This window comes from Dendropsophus ebraccatus, chromosome 12, assembly GCF_027789765.1.
Source record: "Dendropsophus ebraccatus isolate aDenEbr1 chromosome 12, aDenEbr1.pat, whole genome shotgun sequence".
Taxonomy (NCBI): Eukaryota; Metazoa; Chordata; class Amphibia; order Anura; family Hylidae; genus Dendropsophus; species Dendropsophus ebraccatus.
Window position 1 is genome coordinate 29,910,022 of NC_091465.1, and position 27,774 is coordinate 29,937,795.

The 27,774-nt window shown below is 44.4% G+C and overlaps 1 protein-coding gene across 6 annotated transcripts in view; it reads left to right on the top strand.

The window, feature by feature from the left end:
* Positions 1-27,774, top strand: part of RERE (arginine-glutamic acid dipeptide repeats) — a 246,486-nt gene that overhangs the window by 153,079 nt on the left and 65,633 nt on the right. For all 6 annotated transcript variants that reach the window (XM_069948322.1, XM_069948326.1, XM_069948323.1 and 3 more), the window contains exon 4: positions 27,582-27,687. In XM_069948322.1, coding sequence (XP_069804423.1) covers positions 27,582-27,687 — 106 coding nt within the window. The remainder of the gene's footprint in view (positions 1-27,581; positions 27,688-27,774) is intronic.

Sequence of the window (27,774 nt, forward strand, 5' to 3'; positions counted from 1 at the left end):
CAGCTATTGAATTGACTGTCTGCATTCCCAGTAACGCTGGTTGGGGCCACACGTAAATTTATTATGAGTTACTGCAGGGATCTCAGAAGCACCGCAGGCAAGTTATTTTCAACCTGTGGATAAGTCCGTATATAGGAGGCTGATGATAGAGAGAAAAAGAGCCAGGGCTGCAAATGAAAACCATGTCAGATATGTCAGACTCTGTCAAGGCAATGGACCGCCGTTACATATATATGATGCTTAAGTCCTCCTCTGCTGTCAGACTGGCACTTATTCTGTTCAGCAGTTAGTTCTGTGTTCCTGAGAAAAGTGGGTGACAGCCATTGCAGCCCTCGCTACAGCTCCCTTGGGGGGGAACGGCAAATCTTCTTAGCGTTTTAGGAGCGGGTGATGTGTTGGTGGATAACTAGTCAGATTTCCTCTTTGGGTGTCTAGGAAAGCCTACTGGTAATCCTTACGGTAGTTGTAATTGTCACCATTTTGGTCGTCTTAGAGCTGTCATAGCCATAATAACGCTGTGGAGGAGAACAACGCATTGACTTTATAGCGTTTTATGTGAGATGTGCCAAGACGTGACGTGTAGGTCCAGCTTTGGTCATCATTTTATTCTCTATATAGAGGAATACAGGGTTGGGGAGCTTTGTACATGTATTATAATGGCCTTGAGTTACCAGCTGTCTTATAGTCCAGGGATGAGTTTACAATTTAAGAAGCCTTCAGAGCTGAAATCTCTGCATCTGTTTAGCACACTGGTCTGTATGGAGCTCACTGTAGGCAAAACGTTCTCACTTCATAATAGAAGCTTGAAAGGGGACGTGGCCATTCAGCTGTAGACATTGTGGGTAGTGATGTGCCCTGTGATATAGATCCAGCAGGGCAACCTGGCAGCAGAAGCAAAGAGCTGGAGGGCAAACGGATCTTTAAACTGATCCAATTTGAACGGAGACAATTCAAAGCATCTGGCCATTCCCTTGTGCCATTGGGTCGCTGTACACCTTTTAGGGCGGAATGTATCTTGCAGTGTTCGTCCATGTTTCCACCTCGTAAGAGACCGGCCGTTCCGTAACCCGGCCGGATGATCTTTCGGGCCGCAGGGTCCTGTTGCGGGAGCATCCATGAGCGCCTGCATCAGAACTCCCCACAGCACACTGTGGAGCTTGCGGCTGGAGCCGCTCGATCTACAGTGTGCATGGACAGGCTTTTCTGCGGCCGCTATTCACTAAATAAAACTGACGTTATCCAGCGCTACAAAAACATGGCCACTTTCTTCCAGAGACAGCCTCACGCTTGTTTTCAGCTTGGACGGGTTTTTGCTGCTCAGTTCCATTGAAGTGAATGGAGCTTAATTGCAAACCGCACCTGAACTGGAGACAAGAGTCGTGTTGTCTCTGAAAGAATGTGGCCATGTTTCTGTAGCACTGGAGAACCCCTTTAATGGTGTTCATGTTATAGCTGATTGAAGTGGGCTAGTATAAGTTTTCACACAGTCCATGGACTCTCTGAAGGCTTTTCTAGATGTCTTCTGGTGCGATTCCTACACCTGAGTATCTAAGGGAATAGCACTCAGTGTCCAGACCCTTGTGTATTAGAGGTGCTGCCCCCCTTGTCAGTCCAGGCATAACGGCTGAGCCGGTGGAGTCTGGTGTAATATACCTGATGGATTATACCCCTTTTCCCAGTCATTCATAATGCAACTTTTAATCTTCCTTTTCACAAGGCATAAGCCTCTGTCTAAACATCAATAAAGCGCTTAGAGGGTGGTTTGATTTTTCTGAAAGGTTTTACAACAGAATCTGCTCTCCTTTCCTGTATGAATTATTTAGAGGCACGTTTCTAGCGTGCCTTCCTTTCCATCGCCACTGCCAAGCCAGGGCGATTTTTATAAACACAGGTGCGTGCCGTGCTCCTCCTCCTCCGCTGTACAGAGGGCCAGTGTTAGGGGGCACACGGGTGTTTTTTTCTGGCATTTGTGGTGAATAGTCAGCGACCAGAGCGCCACCACTCTCTAATGTGGTGAGCGGTGTCAGACCTGGGAATGTTCCTGCTTTTCCAAACAGCCATAAAGATATTGTACAGATGTAGCGGGATCTTTTAATCTCCCCCGGGGGCTGAATGTTGGTGTTATTAAAATGTTTATAAGAAGAATGTGAAGCTGGCTGGGGAACAGCATGTAAATCTGTCACCCGCCTTCAACATGTCTCCGGCTGATCTGCCCTTTTGTGGAGCGGTGGCGGTGGTGTTGTCCTGCTCGGTTATCAGGAGGGCTTTAGCCGGGCTCAGCATTGCTAGGAAACCTTGCAGGATTTATTAGTTACTCCCGGCTCATGTTATTAATGTTGTTTCTTCTGCATTGTGAGCAGAGGTTTTTTTTCCCCTGCATCTCTGTTGTGTGTGGGATTAGAGGAGAGCTGCCTGGAGAAATTGTCAATTTCCTGCAATCAAGAATGTAATTTTCTAATTACTTTGCCGTGGCCGTAACGCGTTTCCAGCTTACCATCCGGAATGTGCTATCAAAGGCACTTGTACACCTGTCACTTACACACAGTCATTGGTCCGTTCATAAGGAACTGGTTACCTCATCTACAGGCTGGATCCTGTTACATATTGTTCTATCCACTATCATTTTCTGTTGAAGCTAATGGAGAGTTGTAATACCACATGTGACCTAAGGACAAAGGTGGTGCTGTTTTGGGAAGAATACTCTGGTTAAAAAAATCAATTTTAAATAAACTGTCATTAGAAAATTATGTAGATTTGTAATTTACTTAAATTTCCAGTCTTATCAGCAGCTGTATGTTCTCCAGGAAGTGGAGTATTCTTTCCAGTCAGACACAGTGCTCTCTGCTGCCACCTCTGTCCATGATGAGAACTGTCCAGAGCAGTAGATGGGGATTTACTTTTGATCTGGACAGTTCCTGGCATGGACAGAGGAGACAGCAGAGAGCACTGTGTCTGACTGGAAAGAATACATCACTTCCTGTAAGACAGAAGTACTGGAAGAGATTGGTAAGTACTTGAGATTTATACATAGAATCAAATGCATATCTGTGTAATTTTCTGACAAAAGTTGATTTGAAATGGTGGTGGTGGGGGGGGGGGGGGAGAATCGCCGTTCTTCCTCTCTTACTGAACCTTCTTACAGGTCTGTTTTGGTTCTTGGGCAGGGATGGGGAACCTCTGGCCCTCCAGCTGTTGGAAAACTACAATTACCATCATGCCTTTGGTTGTCCAGGCCGGACAGGAATTGCAGTTTTGCAACAACTGGAGGGCTGCAGGGTTTCCCATCCCTGCTCTATGGGATATCACTGTGCTTATGAGCATCTGTCAGTTCGGACAGTTAAAGCTTTGGACTTGGCTGTCCATGCATGATGGGAAATGTAGTGTTGCAACAGCTGGAGGGCCGCAGTTTGGAGACCCATGATTTACATAGTGTTTACTGTAGAATAAAAGCCCCTGACACTAAGGGTACTATTACACCAAGCAATTTTCCAACGACTAATGATAAACGATCTTAAACGACCGCTAAGGCAAACGACCCGAAATCGCTCGCCCAAGTACACAAAACGATGATCGTTATTTATGATCGTTCTTGCGGTCGTTTAGTCGTCGCTATTGCATACGTTTCAGCTGTGAATTCCTATTCCACCAAACGATGTGCGAACGATCAAACGATAAAAATAGGTCCGGATCCTATTAAACGATCAACGATTTCTCGTTGGTCGTTTAATCGTTGCCTGCTATTACACGAAATGATTATCGTTCAAATCTGAGCGAATGGTGCCTTAAACACAGGATGTGAGACATCTGCCGCCCAGATGTTTGCAACAACCTTCTATGGTCTGGTACTTTACATCACACTTCATTGTTTGGTCTCTGCGGCATAACCCAGCCCAATAGATATAGTGAGCTTTCCACACTACATGCACTCGAACAGAGTCCTAGCTGGTCAGTAATACATAGCGTCAGACATGTATGGCGCTGTATACACCCATTATATACCCATTCTTTTTATATGACTTCATTGTAAATAGAGCTCTGCCTTTGGATGAATGTGTTTAGCTGGATTACTTTTCCTCCTTTTTATTGATTCCCTCCTTTCTCTTCCCATTGTGAGGGAGCGGTGTGGTCAGCAGTGACATCTCTGTACAGTCATGGCTATGTGCTTGTTAGAGCCTTGGAATATGTCAGTGTTTCCCGTGGCCAGGCTGCCGGCTTGTAATGTATGGCTGGGTGTTATGTTATCAGCTGCCCTGGCTGCCTCCTCTGCCTGATTCATCTCCTCATCCTCCCCTTGCCATTATTTAGTGAGAGCTGCTCAGCGCCGCTGCTCGGGGCTCTCAGCGATTATTCAGGCGCTCATTTAAAATGCTAATGAGGCCTCGCTTTTAATTCTGCGCATTAGACGGAGACAACCGGCACTTACTAAGCGGGTGCAGGAGGAGGCCGGCTTTGTACACAAAAGGAGACTCATTGCCTGCCATTGGCTTGTAATTTGTGGCTGCATGTTTACTTGATTGAAGCGTCTTCCCTGTGATGCCGTCTCCTTGAAGCTTGGTTGGAGATGTCTTATATAGCTGGATCGCCTAAGGGCCCGCTAACTGCTCCTGCACTAAGATGGCATGCCAGAAATGCAGTAAAGAGGGTTGTAAAGCTTAGCGGTGACCTGCAGGAGACATGCTGGGTATGATGACCTTGCTAAGAAGAGCCTGGAGGGGCCTTGTTGTGTGATCTGGAAGATCCGGGGAATGAGCTGCAGAGTCCAATATTCAGAAATTGGCAGAATAAATGTTTAGCTTGTAGCCTGGGCTGCGGTTTGCTATTCAGGGCATGTTCTCTCCGATACCATGTTATGTGGATGGGGCTATGTGACCCATCATCTTCCAGGGAGCAGAAGGTTTGCCTGGACGTGAAGAAAACGTATAGAAAATTCTCTTTATTAGTGAGGAGCCAACTTGCGGAAAGCTTGGGTTTGGCGACTTTCGTCCAAACCTGACCGTTCGGTATGTGACTCCCAGTGGGATTTATTGTCCCTACCTGGCGGCATTAGTGGCCTCATTACAGAAAGCGAATTCTGCTATTTGCTGGAACATTTGCGCTTGCCGTGCCCTATGTAACCCATTGTACAGGCAGCGCCTTAGATATTAATACATGCACCAACCCTGCAACCCTTATACATTATGGCTAGCTCTTTGGTCTGCATTAATAATCTGAGTAGTAGAGCAATGCTCCTTCATGCAGCACTGTATGCGGTGTATGGTAGCAGAGGATGATTTTTTTTGCAACTACATAGAACTGTCAGGTTGCAGTAGCCATGTCCCTTAACAATATTCATGGAGAATCCAACCTTCTGTACGGTCGGATGCACTTCATGCGCTGCGGTCGATCCCTGCGATGATACCTTTGTTTCCATAAATGACTCCTATTATCTAAGGAAGATAAAGCGATCAGTGGATGATTAAAATGCATTGTGTAGGGTTTCCCAGCCATCTTCTCAGCAGTATGGCTCACGTGCATGCGCTAGGTGAGGAATCCTATTTGATATTCTCGTATAATCCCATTCTTCAAACACATGGTTGAAATTCCACATTTGAGACATGCCGCTGAGGTTCATGCATAGTTAACGCTCTGTGAAGATGGCTCTCAATGATCTCCTCCATACAGTGATACTGCGGGGCGGAGTGTAGATGATGGGGGTTATAGAGCCGAGCCGGCAGCGCGCTGGTTAACGCCACATAAATCACGGTGTAGCACTCAGGAGGTTAAGCCGCTAGCTGCTTGGTGATTAAAGGCAGCCGCGCTGTCACTGGGCTGTAAAGCAAGCGATAACATTCACTCCTTGTGCCGAAAACAGCGATCAATATAAAGCCTTCGCCAGGCTAAATTATTAAACAGGGCTCTCTCTTACAATGTTTCATTATCTGCAATTTAATGCGCCTGCCAATTTGTCAGTCGTGTGGGGAGATTTGTTGTATGGGGGGAAAAAAAAAGAAAAAGATCTTCATGCTAATGACACCCCCCCCGTAACCCTCCCATCTTTATTATAATCCTTTAATAAATCAAGAATCGAGGGGAGGATGGAAGATGTCTGCCTCCAACAGATCACATTGAGTAGCGCTAAATCTACTCACATTACAGTGCTACCGGCGAGGCACATAAAGCCGCTTCTCTCATCTCTTCCTATATTTTGCCTTTGTTCGGTTATATATTTTTTGATTCAGGCTTAAAGGGAACCTGTAGTTAGATTTTCATCCAATCTGTCATTACATCACCGAAGAAGAGAGGTCTCCAAGTCTTTAAACCGTGTCATGGCTTCATATTATGGAGTAAAAACGTATATTGTAAACGACCTCAGACGAATAAGCTATAGGACAAGGCAAGTGGATGGAATGGGAGAAAATTCAAGCAATTGTCCATGGATTTTTCAATGCATGTCCATTTCTATTGCAGATTGAGCACGATTCATGTAATGCCGGCATGGGAAACCTTCAGCCCTTCAGCTGTTGCAAAACTACAATTCCCATCATGCCTGGGCAGCCGAAGCTAAAGCTTCGGCTGCCCAGGCATGATGGGAATAGTAGTTTTGCAACAGCTGGAGGGCCGAAGGTGTGAATTTCTTCAAAGTTTTCAAAATCTGTGTAGTTTGCTATAGAAATGAACTGTAGCCTATCCAGTGTGTTCTTACCCTTTTATTACGAGTGTGACCACAGCCCCTGTATATAAATAAACCTTATGCCCCTTGTATGAGAAGATGTGTCAGCGGGGGGAAAGGTTTGTTACATAGACAAGCTAGTGTGACCGGTCACACGAAGATTTATCAAACATGGTGTAAAGTGACACTGGCTCGGTCGCCCTCGGCAACCAATCAGATTCCACCTTTCATTCCTCACAGACTCTTTGGAAAATGAAAGGTGGAATCTGATTGGGTGTTAGGGGCAACTGAGCCAGTTTCACTTTACACCATCTATATCATAATAATGAAAGTCTGTCTGTCTGTCTGTCTGTCCTCTATAGACTTCCAAACGCCTGAACCGTTTGACCAAAAATTTGGCACACAGATACATTGGGTGCCCAGGAAGGTTTTAGCGAAGGTCCCGTCCCCCCCGGATGTACAGGAGGGGAGGGGGAGGGGGGAAGAGCGGAGCCCCATAGAGATGAATGGGAAAATCTCCTCACTGCACACACAGGTGATATAATTAGCAGCATGTCTCCAGCTGCAAACTCCAGTTGGGAGCCTTAGCAACCAATAGGATTACTGCTTTCATTTTCACAGGGAGCAATGGTTGCTAGGAAAGCTGCCTCACAATATCCACAGAAATAACTGGTAGACCCCCTACTCCATCTATACAGGACATGTATATACAGGACCCCCTACTCCATCTATACAGTACATGTATACAGGACCCCCTACTCCATATATACAGTACATGTATATACAGGGCACTACACGTATACCAAACTGTGACTGGGTAACGCTGCCACACCAGACCTGACCAATACCGCCATACTGTGCTGGATAACACTGTCATACCAGACCTGACCAATACCGCCATACTGTGACTGGATAACACTGCCATACCAGACCAGACCAATACCGCCATACTGTGACTGAATAACACCACTATACCAGACCTGACCAATACCGCCATACTGTGACTGGATAACACCACTATACCAGACCTGACCAATACCGCCATACTGTGACTGGATAACACTGCCATACCAGACCTGACCAATATCGCCATACTGTGACTGGATAACACCGCTATACCAGACCTGACCAATACCACCATACCGTGACTGGATAACACCGCCACACCAGACCTGAACAATACTGCCATACTGTAACTGGATAACACTGCCATACCAGACCTGACCAATACCGCCATACCCCCCTCAAAAAGACACCAGATTTTCTGGCAAGTCTGAACGGGAGGGTACTGCCCCTCTGCAAGGTGCTACCCTACGCACCAGACCATGGGTGCCTAATGGTAAATACGACCCTGCAGGTATACAGGACACTACAGGTACTGTATACAGGACCCCAAAACTATACACTACAGGTGCACAGGACCTCCACCAACTATATACTACAGGTATACAGGACCCCAAAACTATACACTACAGGTATACAGGACCTTCACCAACTATATACTTCAGTAATACAGGACCTCCACCAACTATATACTACAGGTATACAGGACCCCAAAACTATACTCTACAGGTATACAGGAACTCCACCAACTATATACTACAGGTATATAGGACCACAAACTATACACTACAGGTATACAGGACCTCAAAACTATACACTACAGGTATACAGGACCTACACCAACTCTATACTACAGTTATACAGCACCTTCACCAACTCTATACTACAGGTATACAGGACCTCAAAACTATACACTACAGGTATACAGGACCCTCAAACTATGCACTACAGGTATACAGGACCTCCGACTTATATACTGCAGGTATACAAGACCTCCACCAATTATACACTACAGGTATCCAGGACCCTCAAAATATAAACTACAGGTACACAAGACCTCCACCAACTATACATTACAGGTATACAGCACCAACTATATATTACAGGTATACAGGACCCCCGAACTATACAGTACAGGTATACAGGACCTTCACCAACTGTACTCTGCAGGTATACAGGACCTCCCTCAACTATACACTACAGGTATACAGCCCCCCCCCAACTACACACTACAGGTATACAGGACCCCCCCAACTATACACTATAGGTATACAACCCCCCCGAACTATGCACTACAGATATGCGAGACCCCTAAAAACTATACATTGTGGGTGTACAGAACCCCTCCAACTATGCACTACAGGTATACACTAATTCCACTGATTAACTCAGATGAAACAATACCTTTAGCTTGGCCTCCTGGGCACCTTAGAACAAATCCAATTAACACACTGACACTTTATACCCGGGTAGCGCCGGGTACATTTTCTAGTGTTTGATAAATCTCCCACAATGCTATTCCTAGTCTGATGGCACAGGTAGGTACGTGTGCTCACCATAGTGTCAGGCTGTCAGTCTGTGCAGGGTACAGATGGGCATCAACAGCGCCATATCCCCATGTGATGCTTTGCTGTGTGTTTTGCCCCAGAGACTGTCTGCATTGTACCAGTCACCTCTGTTTGCTGAGCGACTCTTCCAGAATGTGTTATAAGTGGCAGCTGTCAGAGTAGTAACACAGCTTGAATTCTTGCGCTGTCTGCAGTCCTGGAATACCCTTTCATTGTGTGAGAGCCATCATTGTGCCTCTTATCACAGTCAAGCATATTTGTTGTTGTTTTTAAAGCTAGATGTGTTACTTCTTGCTGCGTTTCGTATCCTTCCCCCTCTTCCTTACAGAACATTGCTATCTTCCTCCAGCACCTGAGCCGTGATGCCGCCACCTTATAGCAGACACTAGCCCCCCCATATTACGCAGGTTACGTCCAGTCCGTTCTCACACACTTGTAGGTGAACCACTTGGCTTTTTCAGTGGCTTTTTTTCTGTGGTCACTTTATATCAGGAAAACATTTTAACCCCTTGTTGAGTTATCCCGAGTGCTGAATTCAGCCTTTCTAGTGCATTGATCTGGGATTAGGTGAAGGTCAGGAGTGAGGAACATGATCAAAACCTTTAAATAAGGTACAGGAGGGAAGTGTCTTTTAGAAAAAAACTGAACTCAAGAACAGAGGACACAGTGAAAGGTTTTGGAGGAAAGATCTGAAGCAACGTGAGAAAATAATTACTTTACTGAAAGAGTAGTAGATGCTTGGAACAAACTTCCAACGGATGTGGTAGTTAAATCTACAATAACTGAATGTAAACCTGCCTGGGATAAATAGATAGATATATATATATATATATATATATATATATATATATATATATATATCTATATATATATATCTATATATATATCCTAATATAATAAGGAAAATACTAAAAGAGCAGACTATAGGTGGTCTTAGTGGTCAATTTCTGCCGACTTATATGTGTCTTATATAAGCCTATGTAACCCATCATCAATAGCCAATAGTCAGCCTCCTCCAAAAGGTAAGGAGACCTGTCCCATTCATTCTGATATGCAGGCAGCATGTTATAGAGCAGGAGGAACTAAACAGGCTGATATATAGTTTTATGGTTTGATATTCAGCAGAACTTCCAGCACAGGAGTCCAGTGGGAGGTTCCACTTTGTGATTGACACTTAATTTTCTACACACTTTTACAAAGCTGTCAGTCACAAAATATAGAGAAATGTAAAGCAAGAAGGCCATGTGTCTTCCCATAAAACTATATACCATTCTGCTCAGGTAGCGTTATGTAACGGAGGAAGAATAGATGGCTTGTGCCCTGTACAATCCTTTATATTACACATACATATATTAGGAATACACCCATATCATGTACGTGCTGGTAACGCAGTGTAATTCCTTTTCTGGTTACTATCATGCCGGTATATGACTGTATGGCCATGAGAGGCTTTTATCTTTAGTCGGCAGGTGATGACGTACATTACATTATAACCCATGACTAATAATACATGAAATAATGCCACCCACAACTTCCAGATTACTAACCCACCAAGGTGCCTCATTGCTGTTTAAGTATACAGGATACATATTATAACAGTGTGAATCATATATAGCTCTAATCCATAATTATGGGCTGTGTGATTGTAGAGAATGATCAAAGGAAACTCTTATTGAGCCGTTCACATGGCGGAGCGGTACACAGTCTTAGCTTTATAACCAGCTGCCTTATATCGTATAGGTCTGTCCTATCCCCATAGGGGCCAGGACTCTACAAGATTTTTTAAGGGGTGTCCTGTAATATGACACCATGATATCACAAGATATGGCTGATCCATGTGCATTGAGTATGTATCTCTATAGAATACAGCCAGTAATAGTCTCTGGCAGACGCTTCTAGGCATTGATATTAGACTAAACTATGTGTTTATAGTAATTTCCAACCTGCTCCTCAGCAGTTAAGTCTGAAGAGTGATGTATTCATAGGGCTGTAATATATCTGCATTATTTCACAATCCATGTAAAGCATTGTAATGTAATCCTGACAGGCTGCAGGAACAGACCCCTAGTGGCTGGATGCAGCATTGCACCTCCCACTACAGGGTCAGAGCTAATCCTCTCAATCCTGTAACCAAATGACTCATTGCAGGCGACGCCATGAAGGAGATGCAGTACTTTACCCCCATGGCCCAGCAACCTATTCACATTATTACAGATGCCTAAAGCTGCCCTGATACCGTCCCTCTTCCTCCTCGTGCTTAGGATTATAATAAGTATAAAAGAGCACACAGAAAACCAGGACTCGCTGTTTCCACAAAACATTTAGATCTTGTTATTAAAAAGAAAAACAACAACAACAACCCTAAAGATATATCTAAAGAGACCAAAGGGAGAAATATAGCCAAGAAAATGGTATTTGGATGAACACGTCTTATTGAGCTGCCTCCTTTCCAGGCAGATCAGTCATCAAAGCGGAGAAGAAATCTGTTCCCTGGCTATTAATGAGATTAACTCCCTGTGTGTTGTGTTGCTGGGTTATGGAGGAAGCTGAAGCACAGAACAAATTGGCTTCTGTTTCTGATAATGTAACAAATGACTTCCCTTATTCAGCCTGTTTTATTGCAAGCATTACAGTAAGACTGCTGTGTGTGCAAGCAGGTCCCCAGCCACCACAAGGCTAATCAGAAGTGGAAGTGCTTGGGAGGGTATAGTCATTGCTCATGAGGGTGCATATACGTCTGATCCATTGCCGTGCCCCCCCCCCTCCCTCTTTTGCACAACAAAGCAATCACTATACTGTCTTGTTGCCCAGCCATGCGTGCCTGAATGCGTAACACTCAATGCTTTGTTCCATAGAGATACATATTTTTGATCAATTACCATGTTTACAATGAAATTACACAGCGGTGTGTGCTATGGAAGAAGACAGATTTCCATGCCTGGGAACACCTTGCAGCTCATTTCTGTTCCCTGTATAAACAGACGTGCCACCGAGCCAGTCATCCGTATGCGAGAGGACTACATGTCACTGTAGCACTAACCAATAACAGGGGCAACGTGACGTGCCTGCTGATCTGCATAGCCAAGCAGCCTTTCAACTGTGCGGTTGACGGATGGCGTCGTCGCCACATGACCGCTGTACTGTTACAGCAAGGGATTACTTCATCTTTCACCAAACTGAACAGCTATGTCGTTATTGACCTGGAAAAACTGGTGTCTGTGCCAAGAGTGTGGACGTTTAGAGCACAGCGTGATGTCATAATAAAGAGAAGACCAGATTGCATAAAAAAATTTGAACAAAATGATATATATGTATTATAATTTAAATGACTGACTCCATTATGTCATCATCATATTCCTTATCGCTGTGAGAATCCAAGACTCATCTGCAACAAAATAAAATAAATGTGCTGGAAACGGCTACTGTAAGGTTAAAAAAAAAAAAAAATCCTCACTTGTCACCTTACACCTTAGCTTCAGGTTAGCATGAGGTTTAATGAGCTTGAGCTGCAGTACTGGGCACAGCCTGTGGACAGGTGGGGCGCTGTTTTCAGGATAAAGCAGCCATGTATTTCTGATCCTGGATAATCCCTTAAAGTGAGTCACATTTGCAAAGTCTCTCCCTCCCACTCACGGCTTATGTTTGTCTTTATTCCAAGCAGACAGCTTCCTTTCTCTGTCCTGTCCAAAGATGGGTAACACCTCCTTTTGGAACAGATTCTGGTTTGGCTGATAATCCCAGGTCATGGCTTTTTTAGGAGTCTAGCATTGATGTAGAAAAGCTCTCTCCAATAGGTGGCGAGATTGACCTTCTGGAAGAGAACTGTTTTGCATAATCTCCTCCCAGGGAGCATTGCATGACCTATATGACTCCCCATACCATTTTAGAGCTGTCTCCCAAGGACACACACTACCCCACCTTTATAGTATTATTCATGTATAAGGAAGATCAGGAAGTACAAGGCAGTATGTTGTACCCACATAGTAGAAAGCCTGGAATATTCACCATAGGTTGCCTGGCTGTATATAAAACTGTTCCGGATTGGAGGGATTGTGTTTTCTTAGCAGAACTGGGACTGTATGGAGCTAGTCTGCACCAATAGGAAATCCATAATAGGCCCATAACCTTCGGGTTTCATGTTGGGGGTCTCCTCTTTACAGCACGTCGCCTGCCCTCCGCTCCGGAGCGCCAAGTGTTAACTGCTGAATTACTGCAGAATAAATGAAGGTTCTTTGCAGCCTGTCTTGCTACCCAATGCTTTTTCTTCACCTCCTGTGTGTATTTTATGCAAGTGATTTACATATAAATTCTTACTCCTCCGCCGTTAATACAAACTACTACTTCAGCAGCCTACTACTTCAGCAGCCGACACTAACTGCCCATCATTCCAATTCCCCACACGGTAATCTGTGCGTTTTCTATTGCCGCCGCGTCTCCAGCCTAGGCCGTGCTTTACTGGCTCTGCCGCCGGAGCCTTAAATCCTATTCTGCTCATTTCCACCGGCTGTTTTTATTTTTTGAAAATTAAAATGTGAGGTCCGTGAGGTCCAGACCGCCGATCTCATCACCGAACATCTGCTTCACATTCTTTGCTGGAAAATTGGAAAAATGCTGCATATCTTGGAGACGTGGTCAGTGGGAAGGCCCTGGCCAAGCTACTAATACCGCTAATTGTTCAGGATGCATTCTGTTGGCGCTCGTTGATTTCCTCCAAATTTTATTTATTAGCGCCCTACAGTGTGTGCCAGCTCTCGTGACGGGATGTAGCTGTAAGATCAGTAACTTGGCACTAGTCTACCATTTTTACAGAGCCTTCTTACTAAAACCTTGTGCCATATGTATTAAAGGAATACACTATAAATGATCAGGGTCTGCAGGGGCGGAGCGTGACTGTCATGCTCCACCCATTCAGGTCATGCAATGGACGTAACATAGCGCAGCAATTCTTCTGGTTTTCTTATAAAAAGGTTGTTTTTTTTTTTCTTCCCATGGTGTCCCCCGTAATCTCAGTGTATAGGTGGTTACACATAGGCTGCGTGCCCACCCTGGCATGTCATAATAAGACTATTGTTAGGCCTGTTGTTTTATGGATCCAAGTTCATAAGATCTCTAATATGGTGCCCATAACACACTATGGGGCCTTACTATACCTTCCTATTTCATTGATTTTCATTAAACGCATGTTTTTTGTGATGTACTTTGATGGTACATATTACAGGCAATAGGGGGACACTGTTAACTCACCTTTAGGGTTCATGCACAAGACTTTGCTTTAATCCCATCAATAACCCCTGTAGCAGTCGTTTCATACAGGAAGGAAAAGATGAAGATTTTAGCCGTGGCAGTCTGTTACAGTAGCAGGTGGTTGGATGACATTTTACCAATCTCACAAGCAATGCAGTACTGTTCTGCCTTGGAACTTACCAGTAAATTATTCAGTACTTACCAGCTGATGTATGCACTGCAAGAAGTGGTGTATTCTTTCCAGTCTGACACGGTGCTCTCTGCTGCCACCTCTGTCTGTGTCAGGAACTGTCCAGGGCGACAGCAAATCCCCATAAAATACCTCTCTAGAGGCAGTTCCCATTATGGACTGAGGTGGCAACAAAGAGCACTTTGTCAGCCTGGAAAGAATAGACCACTTCCTGCAGAACATAAAGCAGCTGATAAGTTCTGGAAAAAAATGAGATTTTTTAATAGAAGTAAATAAAAAAATTTCACCAGATTACCTCTGAGAAAGGTGAGTGGTAACTTTTGTCCGCCTTCTTTTTCCATAGCTGATTGTGTTATGTGTATATGTATTAGTATAAAGCTGCCTTAGCCTGGCTCCTGTGTTACATGGTGGCTTCTGTCTGTGTGGTCTCTAGGCGTCCACATCCTCCTGAGATTATTGCAGTGCACTTCATGCACATTTCCCAACCTTATTGATCTGCAAAAGGTGAGAATTCTGCGCAGGTTTCTTGAGGACACTTGGTGCCGTCCACAGCTCCCGCTCCTCCTTCCTTCCTATTTATTTAGCTCCTGCGGGCGAGAGGGCCTTGCTTTCCCGGCTTGTGTTCAGTAATTAGATGTGAACCGTGTAGCACAACTGACATTTCATGCCAAATGTCAAGCACGGTGAACAGCTCCCCCTCTCTTTACAGATTGCCTTCTGTAGGTTTAAAGCAGCAAACCTTAATGGAAAGTAATTACCGCCGCGCATACTCGATGATTAGTTAAATGCATCAGTAATGCCCTCAGTTGTTGGGTAACTGCTTGAGCAGGGTGGCGCGGAGCTGGGTTTGATTTACAACATGTCTTTGTGGCAACCAGAGCAAGAATAAGGAGAAAAAGAAAAAAAAAAAAAAGAAAAAAAAAAAAAAAAAAGGCTTCTCAAGTCATAGCGTGAAGCTCTCAGCCATAACAACCATTCACAGCCCCCTCCCCTACTTTCCTTGTGTGTGAATGCTGCAAGGCAACAGGAGATAATGTAGGGAGTGAATAGATCATTTGTAGCTGTTCTGTGCATCGGTTTGCAGGTTTAGCAATACTATTGCTATCTGTGTCATCTTGTCTCTTATGCGCGGCACATTGTAGCTCCGAGCCTATAGTTGCTGTTTGTTACTGATGCGAGATTATAGAAGCCCTAGGGCTAGGGATCCCTACTTCTGATAGTTAATTTACATCCGCATGTGAAAACAACCTATTAGCTGTTATGAAGCACCTGGCTGTGCCAGCGCCAGTGGGAATTCTGGGCCCGCGCTCAATCTTGGAGCTAATTAGAGGCGTTCTTCTATGTGTATGGAGGGTGATGTGCCACTACCCGGCTGGGTAACGCTCAGGCAATGGCAAACAGGGAGCGCTACTTTAGGGTTGTGCTCAATGCAGAATCTTTAATCAGGTTGGGTGGTGCCTTAAAGGGCCCCCCACAACCTTAAATGCCTGTTCATTTTGGTCTTGGGAGTCATGGGCTGTGTTTTTTAGGGATTGATCACTATCCCCAGGCACTCTTATACGAAGGTATCTATCAGTCACAGAATAGGACCATAGGATTGCCCACAGGACACCCAAGTCCAACAAGCATGACTTAAACATAATGACTAGTTTACTCCATAGCACTATAGTAATCTGCTTGCCCCACCCTCTAAGTTTATAACATGATGTCAGTAGACTGGATTGCATTTTAACTTGTCATGTTTCCTGTAAATCTGTGTTGTCAGGTCCTCGCTATTATGGACCTTCTGGTTTGGCCTCCTATTGATTTCCTGTATATTGTAGTGAAGAACAAGCATCCATTTGGTAAAGATATCCAGGGGGCCGTGGAGCAGAGGCCGGGTGACAACCTGCAGTGTTTGTTATTATAGAGGTTGTCACAAAGCTTCATACAGTTATTACATAATATATCATAGTTCTAGATCAGAGATGGGGAACCTTCGACCCTCCAGCTGTTGCAAAACTACAATTCCTATCATGCCTAGGCAGCCAAAGCTGTGAAACCCTGCATTTTATAGCGTTTTTTTTTTTTCCCTCATACAGATTTTTTGTTCCGCCATATAATCTTTGCATGTGAGCCCATCCAGAACCAGATGATGTCAGGCACTACACAGTCTTCAGTCTGTCAGGCCCCACAGGAGAGCTCATGACTATAATAGTGTCACCCTTATGGAAAATTCAATAGGTGTCCCTTTTTGTGTGATAACCAAGAATGCGATCTATAAAGCTCAATGCATCCAATTCTCGCCTGGGCTCACACTCTGGTGAGCATGCTGATCGATTGTGGAAGCCTTAACCAAGCCTTCTCATTTCCTGCCTTCCATTACCGCGCTCAATCACGCTGCCGGCTCTTTGTGGCCAGGCATGTCCTCGGAGATAAGCCATCAAGCCATGTTCCTATTAGAGCCCCCTCTTGTAGGCTGAGCAGTCATTATGGAGGCCGCTGCCAGGTGTAAGCTTGCAGGATTTGATGTATCCTCCTCGGAGAGTGAGACGCCTGGCACGGTGGATTAATGTGCCCGCTTGCATATTAAGAATCGTGACTTCCCCTGTTAATTTGCAGCACTTTGTCTTGTCAAACATTTACATTTCTGCGGAAATACCCCCTTACAGCCCTCAAACCTGTTTGGTAAATCTGCCAAAGCTGTGCACGTGTCGCGGGTGTTTATCATTGGCGCTGCATCCCGTTTGCTTACGTGTGCGTGTTTTCTTGCAGCTTAAGGCTAGTTGGGGGGGGGGGGGGCTGACATTGATCCTGGGAATGGAGATGCGGTCTGGTATGCACTTTCCTAGCAGCAGTCATGTTGACGTAGGTTTGTGTAACACCATGACAGGCGCATTCCCCCCCACCTCCTTACTCTTGTGGCGGGGGTTGTGTGATTTGGGTGCTAAATGCCGTCAAAGTGCTAATAAGATGGAATTTCTGCAATGTGTCACTAATGGAGTTAGACTAGAAAAAGAAGCAGCGCCTGTAATTACCCAGCATTACCATTATAATCCGCCATTATCAGTGCTGGTCTATAACTGGCTGCTGAGGGTCATCCAGGTGCTACTCACTAAATAAGGACGGCTGGGTATTCCAGACATATTTTTTTTTTTTTTTTTTTTAACAATTAGATTTAGATTTTAAATAAAGAAAAAAAAATACTCACTATTAATTTCTTGCTGCTTCTGTTGTTCCTGTGTGACTGAGCCAGATACTGACCGCCTCAGAAACACCAAACACGCACAACTTCACAAAAGTGAATTGGTCATGTCCCCACTTCTCCCCCCACTGTCTTGTCTGGCTGCAGCAGGAGCCTCCCCACCTGTGGGGAGGACACACACTTGGCTTTGCCCCTTTGCGAAGTCCCATTCCTCAATGGTTCACCAGTAGAGATGAGCGCAACTCAAGTCCAATCGTTTGGCATTTGATTACTGGTGGCTGAAGAAGTTAGATGCAGCCCTAGGGGAGTTCAGGGAAACAAGGATAACCATAGGCTGCACTCTAGTTTTCCTGGACTCCCTAGGGCTGCATCTAACTTTTTCAGCCACCTGTAATCAAATGCCAAACAATCTAACTTGAGCTTTGCTCATCTCTAGTCTTAATGTCGCAGTGATTTCCCCCTCTTCTAGTTTTTCTTTGCCAGCAGCTAGCACATGACCACTGTAACCAATTGGTGGACATATTCCAGGCCCCATGGCCCCTGTAGTTGAGCGTTGATGCCATTATTACAGCATTAAAGTGTGTTCTCACTATGGAATCTGCACTGAGAATTTCACGCGGATTCTACCACTCACTCCCGCTTGTATCTCCTACCATCCCTTAGGGTACAAACACGCAGCAGATACGCAGCAGATTTGTTAGTTATTTAGATCTAATCTGCGTATCGCAGCAGTAAATACGCAGCGTCTAAGCCGTGTGTGTTTGTACCCTAACACCGCATTCTATGCTCAGACGGTTTCAGACGTCCAGCCAAAGAACTGACATGTGAATTCTTTGGGCGGAAGTCAGAATCCGCCTGAGCATAGAATGGAGACTATGGGGCGAGCAGAGATTCAAGCGGGTGGGATCGTTGGAATCCGCTGGAAGTTCTCTGTGTGGATTCCATAGTGTGAATGCACCCTTAGACTGCTATGGCTGCTTGTTGTCTGCTGTGGTCATGTGCAGTGATGCCACTAATTCAGCACATGACCACCGAGGCTGCTGATTGGCTGCAGTGGTCACATGCTGGCATCTTGTAAAGCAGTGCTTCTCAAACTTTTTCTACTGGAGCCTCACCCAACAGACCAAGGCAATGCCTGGGCCTCACCAGACTGACCCAGAGGATGCCTGGGTCTCACTATCTGTGGTGAAAGTCCATTTAAAAGCAGATGATAATGCTAGGGCTGCCTTTCACCTGTCTACCAAGCTCTATATAGTAATAAAGTAAGTACAAAATAAAATAATGTTGCTAAAATGGAGATTTTTGTTAACAGCAAAAGGACTGCGCAGATCATAGTTACTACTCTGAAAACTGTCTCCCCTGCTTGGCCTCACCAACAACTAGGGGGCGCCTCACTGGTGAGGCCCGCCTCACAGTTTGAGAAGCACTGTTGTAAAGACCAGAGGATTGTGACTGTGCAGGAGAGTGCAGACCTGAAAAGGCGAGTACTGTTTTGGGACCAACATAGGCAAATTTATTACACAATGTAGAGTTGTGGTGGCCCAACTTGCAGCCCTCCAGCTGTTGGAAAACTATAACTCTCATCATACCCGGACAACCTTGTAGTTGTGCAACAACTGGTGGGCCACTGCTTTTGTGTATGTATATTAATGTGTGTCTATAGATCCTTAGGATTTTCCAAGCCAAGTATATAGCGATTCTAGAAATTCAAGTAATTCCTCCAATATATTGCAGATACCTAGGGGGAGATTTATCAAACATGGTGTAAAGTGAAACTGGCTCAGTTGCCCCTAGCAAACAATCAGATTCCACCTTTCATTCCTCAGACTCTTTTTGGAAAATGAAATGTGGAATCTGATTGGTTGCTAGGGGCAACTGAGCCAGTTTCACTTTACACCATGTTTGATAAATCTCCCCCCTAGTACGCAGATTAAATCCAATCTGCATGTACGATGATAGTGTCTATGTGCTTCCGCTCTGGTTACACATAATGATATTACAGCGTGGCGGATGGCGGGCAGTGAAGGGCTGAGGTTGTCACTTCTGCTCACATCTGAGCGGGTGCTTTCCAGACGGCTCTGCACAGAGCCCAGCTCCTAAATAGGAAACGTAATGAGGCATTTTAAAGCCCTCATCCCAAGGATCTGCTGGACAGCTGCGGCCCGCTCACTAGCCGCGGTTTTGCCCTCTGAGGATTCAGCGACCACTGTTCAGTATTTAAATGAAATCTCAATAATTTGCCATAACCACTACCTGATGCGGATGGCTCCTGATTATACCGCGGCCTCATCTGGAGCGCGCCGCGGTACGTGAGATGGCTTTGGATGGACTGGCGGCGAGCCTTGGGGGAGACGGCGGTTCATTTGGAGTGTGTTGTGCAGAAAACGTAAAATGTTTTCACATCCTGAATATCTACAAATAAAAAAAAATTATACTGTTTTATACCCTCGAGTGCGCCCCTGAGATACGTGTAAGTTGGCGACGTAGTGATACATAGGCTTAAAGGGAAGCTAGAGGGCATAATTGCCACCATCAGCTTCCATGATACCTCCCTGCAATATATAGCACCCTAGCTGTTGCAAAACTACAACTCCCAGCATGCTGGGAGTTGTAGTTTGGCACCGGCTGTGGGTTGCTGTCTCTTTAACATTTCGATTGGAGAGCTCAGTAGATTCTCCTGTATTGATCGTCTGTAACATGAACCTGTTGTCGGTGAAATAGAGTCCCCGGAGTGACGTATCATTAGCCGTCATGGCAGAACGCAGGAGCTGGGCCATGCACTTTAATATCCAATAAAAATCCAGCATTGGGCGGGTTATGTAGGTGGCTGGGAGCTCAGCACTGGAAGATGTCACTTTCTTCCAATGAGAATTAGCCAGCAGTCTCGCTGGAAGTGTTTTATTGCTCAGTAGCACATTATAGGAGCTGTGGGAAACACACAGCAATGACTTCAATTCATTCTTGTCATGACACGTATCTCTGTTTGTTCTCTTCTCACTTGCACTCCGGTGGCTAGCGTGTAATAAATCAGGGTTAACGCTTGCCGTGCCGAACCAGGGTGACAGCTCTGCAGCTGAACAGCGGAGACCTGGTTGGCAGGCAGTGAAGGGGTTAACCCCCTCTCTCTCTATCAGACAGGGCTTTGTGTGTGTGATACCTGGGTGGATTTTTCTAGCACAGGTTGTGATATCCGAGGCTGGCAGCCTTTTATCGTATCATCTGTCAGCGTCGTGCCCTCCAGCCGTACCAAGCTGACATTTCACAGATCTCGCCATGCGCTGTGTGATCAGTCCGCCCTCTACCACCTGGATATTCAGGGGTTAAGTGAGATAAAAAAAAATGCCAGGAATCAGGTCTAGTCTGTAGTTGTAAGAAATCAGACTCCTTTTTATAGGGTTTCAGATACGGGTATGGGGATAGACGTGTAATTGCTGGGACCCCCATAAGGTTCCTAAGCACCCCCTGGATTTGGTGGAGCAGTAGACAAGTTAGAGCTTTGTTCCCCAACATGAGGATTTCCAGCTTTTGCAAAATAGGGCATGATGGGAGTTGTAGTTTTGCCATAGGTTGGAGACCACTTCTCTAGATAAAGGAAAAAGGTGGTAGCATCAATTGTACGGTATCTCTATTATATATTATCAAAATGGGATGTCAGCGGGGGCCTAAGTGTGTGTATGTATGTGCTATATAGATGGTCCTCCAGTAACATGGACAAATCCTGAAAGCAGAAGGAAAAGGAGACCCCATGTACACACAAGTCTCACTGACAGAACATATTGAGAATATATATGATAGACAGACAGATATGATAGATGGATGATAGATAGAAACGATTTTTGAGGATTTGTTACTGGAGGTCTAATCTATCTATCTATGGGACCATTTACACAGAAAGATTATCTGCCAAAGATTTGAAGCCAAAGCCAGAAACTATAAACAGAGATCAGGTCATAAAGAAAAGTCTGAGATTTCTCCTCTTTTCAAATCCATTCCTGGCTTTGGCAGAAGATCTTTCCGTTTAAATGGACCATATCTATCTATCTATCTATCTATCTATCTATCTATCTATCTATCTATCTATCTATCTCCTATCTATCTATCTATCTAGATCCATCTATCCATCCATCTATCCATCTGTCAACTATCTATGTATCATCTAGGTTTTGGTCTATCATCTTTCTAATTTCTTTGTATATCATATGGATTTCTGTATATACTGTGTATTTGTGTTATTACTATATTATTATATCTTATATATATATATATATATATGATACAAGATATAATAATTGTGGCTGAACCTGGAGCAGACGGACAATTACGCGGCTCAAGTACATGGTCACCTTCAGTGGGGCGGCTGATGGATTGGTGACCTATAAAACAGACATCAGATTTTGGTCTGGAGAAAATTGCAGCCTGGCAGGGAATAGAGAGAGTAATGAGAGTCTCTCCACAATGGTCCCTGCTCCGCCGTGTGCCGTGGCTGCAAACATTCCCTGCTGGGCACTTCACTGATCTAATGTCTGCTTATGTCTTTTTTAATAAATGATCCTGTTTGTTGTCGGGCACATGGTGGTTTTTATAGATCACTTGCCTAGACCTTGCTGGACTCAATTATGAGGGAGCTCTTGTGAAGCCTGTAATAGAGCAGGGTGTATAGAGTCGGGAGGCTGGGGTGCACCTGTGGCAGAGCGGGGCGGTATATCTGTCACATTCCAAGCCTGTCAGCACATCTCAGCGCCATGTCTCATATCTTGTCTGTTCTGCTCTGCCAGATTCTAATGTGTGTGTGTATACCAGAGAGTAACTCAGTGCTGCCACCTAGTGTCACAATGGGGTTTTATTGCATGGGAAGGCTGCAGCAGGGGATGATCTTTTGTGTGGCACCTTTATGTGTATACCAGATGCCTATGGATACAGAAGCAGCCATAATCTGCCCTGTCATTTCCTATATTACTCTATTGGTATATTTCATTATTAAATATTAACGTCATTGATCTTTTATTGATAGTGTGCAACCTCAGCGTTTTATGTGTCATGTACATATAGAGGTCATCAATTATGTAATAGCCTACTGAATGCAGAAATAGGATGACTATTGAGTCCATATAAATCCGCACAAGTGTGATCCGCCATAACCGCAGGGTGTACATTTTCTTTACATTGGACCTTATGTATGTCAGGCGCTAAGTGGCATCCGTCATATGTATACATCAGGGACTCCCCCCGGCATATACATCTGACAGATGCTGCTTAACACAGTGTGAACCCAGCCTTATCCCCTAACTATTGATGCCTTTACTGCTATTATTCTATGGTTTTGGAGGTATTGATGGTCCATGTTACATCTCTCCAGACCCGAGAGGAAGCAGCCGAGCAGCCAAGGTTCATCCCATCAATAGATGTAATTTCTGTGACAAATCCTCCCCGACAGGAGGCTGGCTCTAGTGCTGTACGAGATGGGCGCCCGCCCTGCCTGTAGCTAATAACAATCCTGTACTCCATTTCCTGATATGTCATCACACATGACAGCATTTGCCTAGAGGTATATCCATAAGATTCATTACCAGCAGACTTCTTAGGCTGGTGTCACAGATATTTCAAAGCCGCCTTATTACATCTCCTGGAATAGATTTGTTAGAGAGCGGTGACGCCACATATTTACATCGCCCCGAGATTTTTCTTTCCTCTCCTAAATTACTCTTTGGCTGGAAATTTCTCTCCATGTTTTTTATATCCTTGGCATATATATTTAGTTCTTGTAGCTCAATCTTATTTAGCAGCATGGTATAGGGTTTGTTTCTGTCCCCATTGTAGCTCGTAATATAATTCCCCTCTCGGAGAAGTATTACAGAGACCTAGACATAGCCTGGATATTTCCTAGGGGTGATACCACCATAATTCAATAAAGCGTGCATTCAGTAGCTTCACTTGTTGTCTATAGTCTATAGGTGCTGTGTTATAGATGCAGTCTCCACCACCACTCCTGTCCATAGGTTATCTGTTGCATTGCAGCTCATTTACATTAAGGGGAATAGGAATGAGCTGTGATACCACACACCGCCTGTGGTCAGGTGGAACACTGTGGAAGAAAACAGCCACAATTTTCTAATTCTGGAAAACCCCTTTAAGGATCTCTGTAGCTTAAAAAGCAAATAGGGATTTCTACAAGTGATTTGCAGTAAATCACCGACTAGAGTTGAGCGAATATACAGTATTAGTGAAGTGTTTTGCTTGTGAACTGACTGTGAACTCCACTCTGCTCCTCTCTGGGTGCCTTGGAAAGCTGGATATAGTCTTGGGAGACTTTTGCGAGGACTGCATCCAGCTTTTCTAGGCACCCAGAGTGGATCAGAGCGAAATTCAAAGGCTGATGGACAAGCGTTTCCCTTGCTAATACTGTAAATTCACTCATCTCTAACACTCTTGGGTCACGTAATAGGACTTTTGTAAGAGTGTAGAATCCCACAAAACTTACCTTGTGATTTTTAACTGACTTCAAGGGGTATTAAGGTACCAAAGGGGGAAAAAAAAAAAAAAAATATATATATATATATATATATATATATATATATATATATATATATATATATATATATATATATATATATATATTATAAATACTTATTGTGCTGTCTCCCATTCCCTGCTGTTTACTGGTCCTCTCTGCAATTTGCCATCCCGGAAAGAGCTGCCCACTTAGAGAGTCACCACTGTGGCTAGTGAATGGCTGAGCGTTTCCTGCATGGATGAGGATGGAAGAAGCAAGGATTGGGCTGCAGGGATGTGACTGACAGTGGGGGCAGAGGCGAGTATTCTTGCCTTGAAAGCACCTCAAATCCATGCTAAAAAAAACATCAGTTTATCAGAAAATCTCTTTAATTTTCTCACTGTAAATGTTCCCCAAGCTTTGGTGCTACATGGTTTTAGAAAATTGGGTAAAATTGTTATAGTTATATTAGTGCAATGAATTAAATACATAGACATTTTATGGAATAGGATACAATTCTGTACGGACATGAAATTGGCGTCCTACCACTCAGTGGGCACTTGAAGGTCTCCTCTGCCTCTTCCTGAAAGATTCACTATTTTTAGTTCTTTGTGTGTTAGGTGAAAAGGTTCATTTTCCTTCAGTGATCATCATCATCATCCTCCTCATCATTACTTCCTGGATGAGGAAGGGGGCAGCGTGCTCAGGAGAGCGCACATTGTTTGTTCAGGCCCTGGCCCCCAGACAACCTTCTCGGTCTGAAGGATAACAGACTCTGTTAGTCTTACACTGACCCCGGCTATGCTCATACGTCCCCCCTCGTGACTCTTCTCGGGAGGGGTCATTGCACACAATAGTCGCATTTGTCGGGCTCCATCTGTTGCAGGTGGTTTCTTTACGCTTTTGTCTGATGGTTTTTCATGCCTATAGATGATCACATCCAAAACATGGATACGGCACTGGGAAACCAGCCTGGTGGTCCTTCTCTCTGTATCACTGTTCTAAGACCTTTGGTCATCCAGCTGTTGCAAAACAACAACTCCCAGCATGCCCGAACAGCCTTTGGCTGTTCGGCCATGCTGGGAGTTGTTGTTTTGCAACAGCTGGAGCCCAGTGCTGCAAATGGAAGCCAGTGGATAAAACAGACAGAATAAGAAACTACCTAAAAAGTTGATGCCAGTAGCAATTTCCTTGATGCAGATACTGTCTGGCTCCAGGGATTTCTCCGTTTTAATGATGCTATATATTTCTGTAGTAAAATAATAGTAATAGACACATACAGGTGCTGATACTCAAGGATAAACCCATTAGACATTATACTTTGTTGTTTGGCACAATGCTGCCACCAGCTGGTCATTCCTGGCATTGCATGCAGAACTTTTTTCTGTTCTTTTCTTTACTACTTGAAAAGGGAATCACTCTCCTCTTTGCAGCCCCTTCTCCCTCTTTCACCTCCAGGAAGCCACAACTATGCGTTATGTGGGATTAACTGTTCGTGCAGGCTTACAACTTGTAAAAAAAAAAAAAAAAGTTAGCGTTTGCATAGAAGAAATGAAAATAAACACTCTGCGGTTTGCCTCACTGTGAAGGAATGTTAATTTCCCTTTAGGCCATTGTGAACTTCCTGCAGTTTTGTGGAATATGGGAGAAGTACATTGGCTTTTCATTATGACTTTCTCTTGTGTTACAGACTTGCAGAACGGTTTCAGGCAGACAAAAGGAGTTTGTGTAAGAGCTCTGCGGGCAGTGATGGTCTGTGCCCATGTCGCCTCTTTATTAAAGTCCTGCTTTTAGCTTCTTTTGGAAAAATAGAAGTGGAATGGTATTGGCTGACTTTTGGGGGCAGGATTGTTACCGCACCTTAGATATTCCATTTACAGGTTCCTAGTATGACAACGTGACCAGTCTGTGGGAAATTGTTGTACACCCCAGGAGAAACAAAAGAACAAAGTATTGTTTAACTGAGGTGTCTGGCAACTTCTCATCTCTGTTCAATCTATTCAAATAATATGCATTGTGGATCAGCCGTATTTGTACCTGTTAAAGGGATATTACCATCTGAGTACTTATAACACTTATAACATATGGACAGGATCTGCTATAAATGTCTGATGGAGCCACATCCACTTCTAGACTGAACACCCCCCCGCATCTTCCCGACGGCTTTTAGCCAGTAGCGGATTAACGTTTCTGATGGAATTACCAAGTAGTGTTAGATAGATAGTTTTATATACCCATTTTTAAATGGCCACTGTCACTTTAAAACATGATTGGTTGAGGTCTGGGTGACTCCAAGTAATCCAAACTTTTGACAAGTTTTTTTTTTTTTTTTTTTTTTTTTTTTAAGTGACAAAGACACTTATCTTCATTTGTCCCTGATATATAAACCTTTAACTGAGACTCCTCTGAAAACCTTTGTCTGCTTTGACTGTCATCAGTTTAGCCTACGTTCACCCGCAGGAGTCTCTGATACTGAAATCTTGGGGGTTTTATGGTGATAGGGCATTGCGTCTGTGATGGAGTGAACTGATAAGAAACATGTACTCTCCTGCCGCCAGTCATCCACCGATGCCATACCAACATTGCAAGTCCCACTGATCACTGATTTCTGTTCTCTGTATCCCTTCACGTGAGAAACACCTGCTCAGCCAGTCATTCGCTGAGGTGTAACGCTGCAGTGGCCAGTGATTGGCTGAGTGGGGACAGGACAGGCCCTCCAGAGCAGGAGACGCTCTTTTTTTTTTTTTTTTTTTTTTTTTTTTTTTACTTACTTACTTACTTTACACCCTGGCCTCGAGATGAGGATTCTGAAAAGGATCTAAAATTTCTTAACAGGGTATATGACAGTGTGTTGTATACACCAAAAAAGTGTGTTCCATTAAAACTATATAAGCAGTTCTGCTCTGCAATGTTCTGGTCCTGTGCCAGGCTAGACACCACCTTAAAACCTGCTTTGCCTTGTCTCTGTGTTTGGGGCTTCAGCTTGTTTTCTGTGTCTGCGCTTTATGGGCCATTTGAAGACATTTTAATTGCATTGAGCGGTACATGTTCTGCTTGTTGATGCTCTCATTGATCAGCATCACTGCGAGCTCTGTACAAAGGGAATAGCAAATCTTCTTTCATAGTGCAGACCTCCAGGGCATGTATTCCACTGTGCCAGAACCATCAGCTAGGCATCAAATGCTGAAGCGAAGGGTGTAAAATAAATCCAGAAACATAAAATCCTGCTGCTCCATATCAGTGTTCCAGCAGCTACCTGACCTTATTTGCCCTCCTAGTCCTATAGTATAATCTGAGTACCATCAGATTGGGATGTTAGATTGCTATGCTGTGGGCCATACAGAGCACAGGAGGGGTCCATGGTATAGAAAAAGGCATTTTTTTTCACCAAAATGTTGTTTTTTATCTTACAGAGTAAACGAGACCACCTTCTGATGAACGTAAAGTGGTACTACCGCCAGTCAGAGGTCCCGGACTCAGTCTACCAGCACTTGGTACAAGATCGGCACAACGAGAACGGTAACTCCCCTCTCATATTCACTACAACTTACCATGTAGTCTGTGGGAAGGGTGTATTGTCTTTTCTTTGTTAGCCAGGATGGCCGA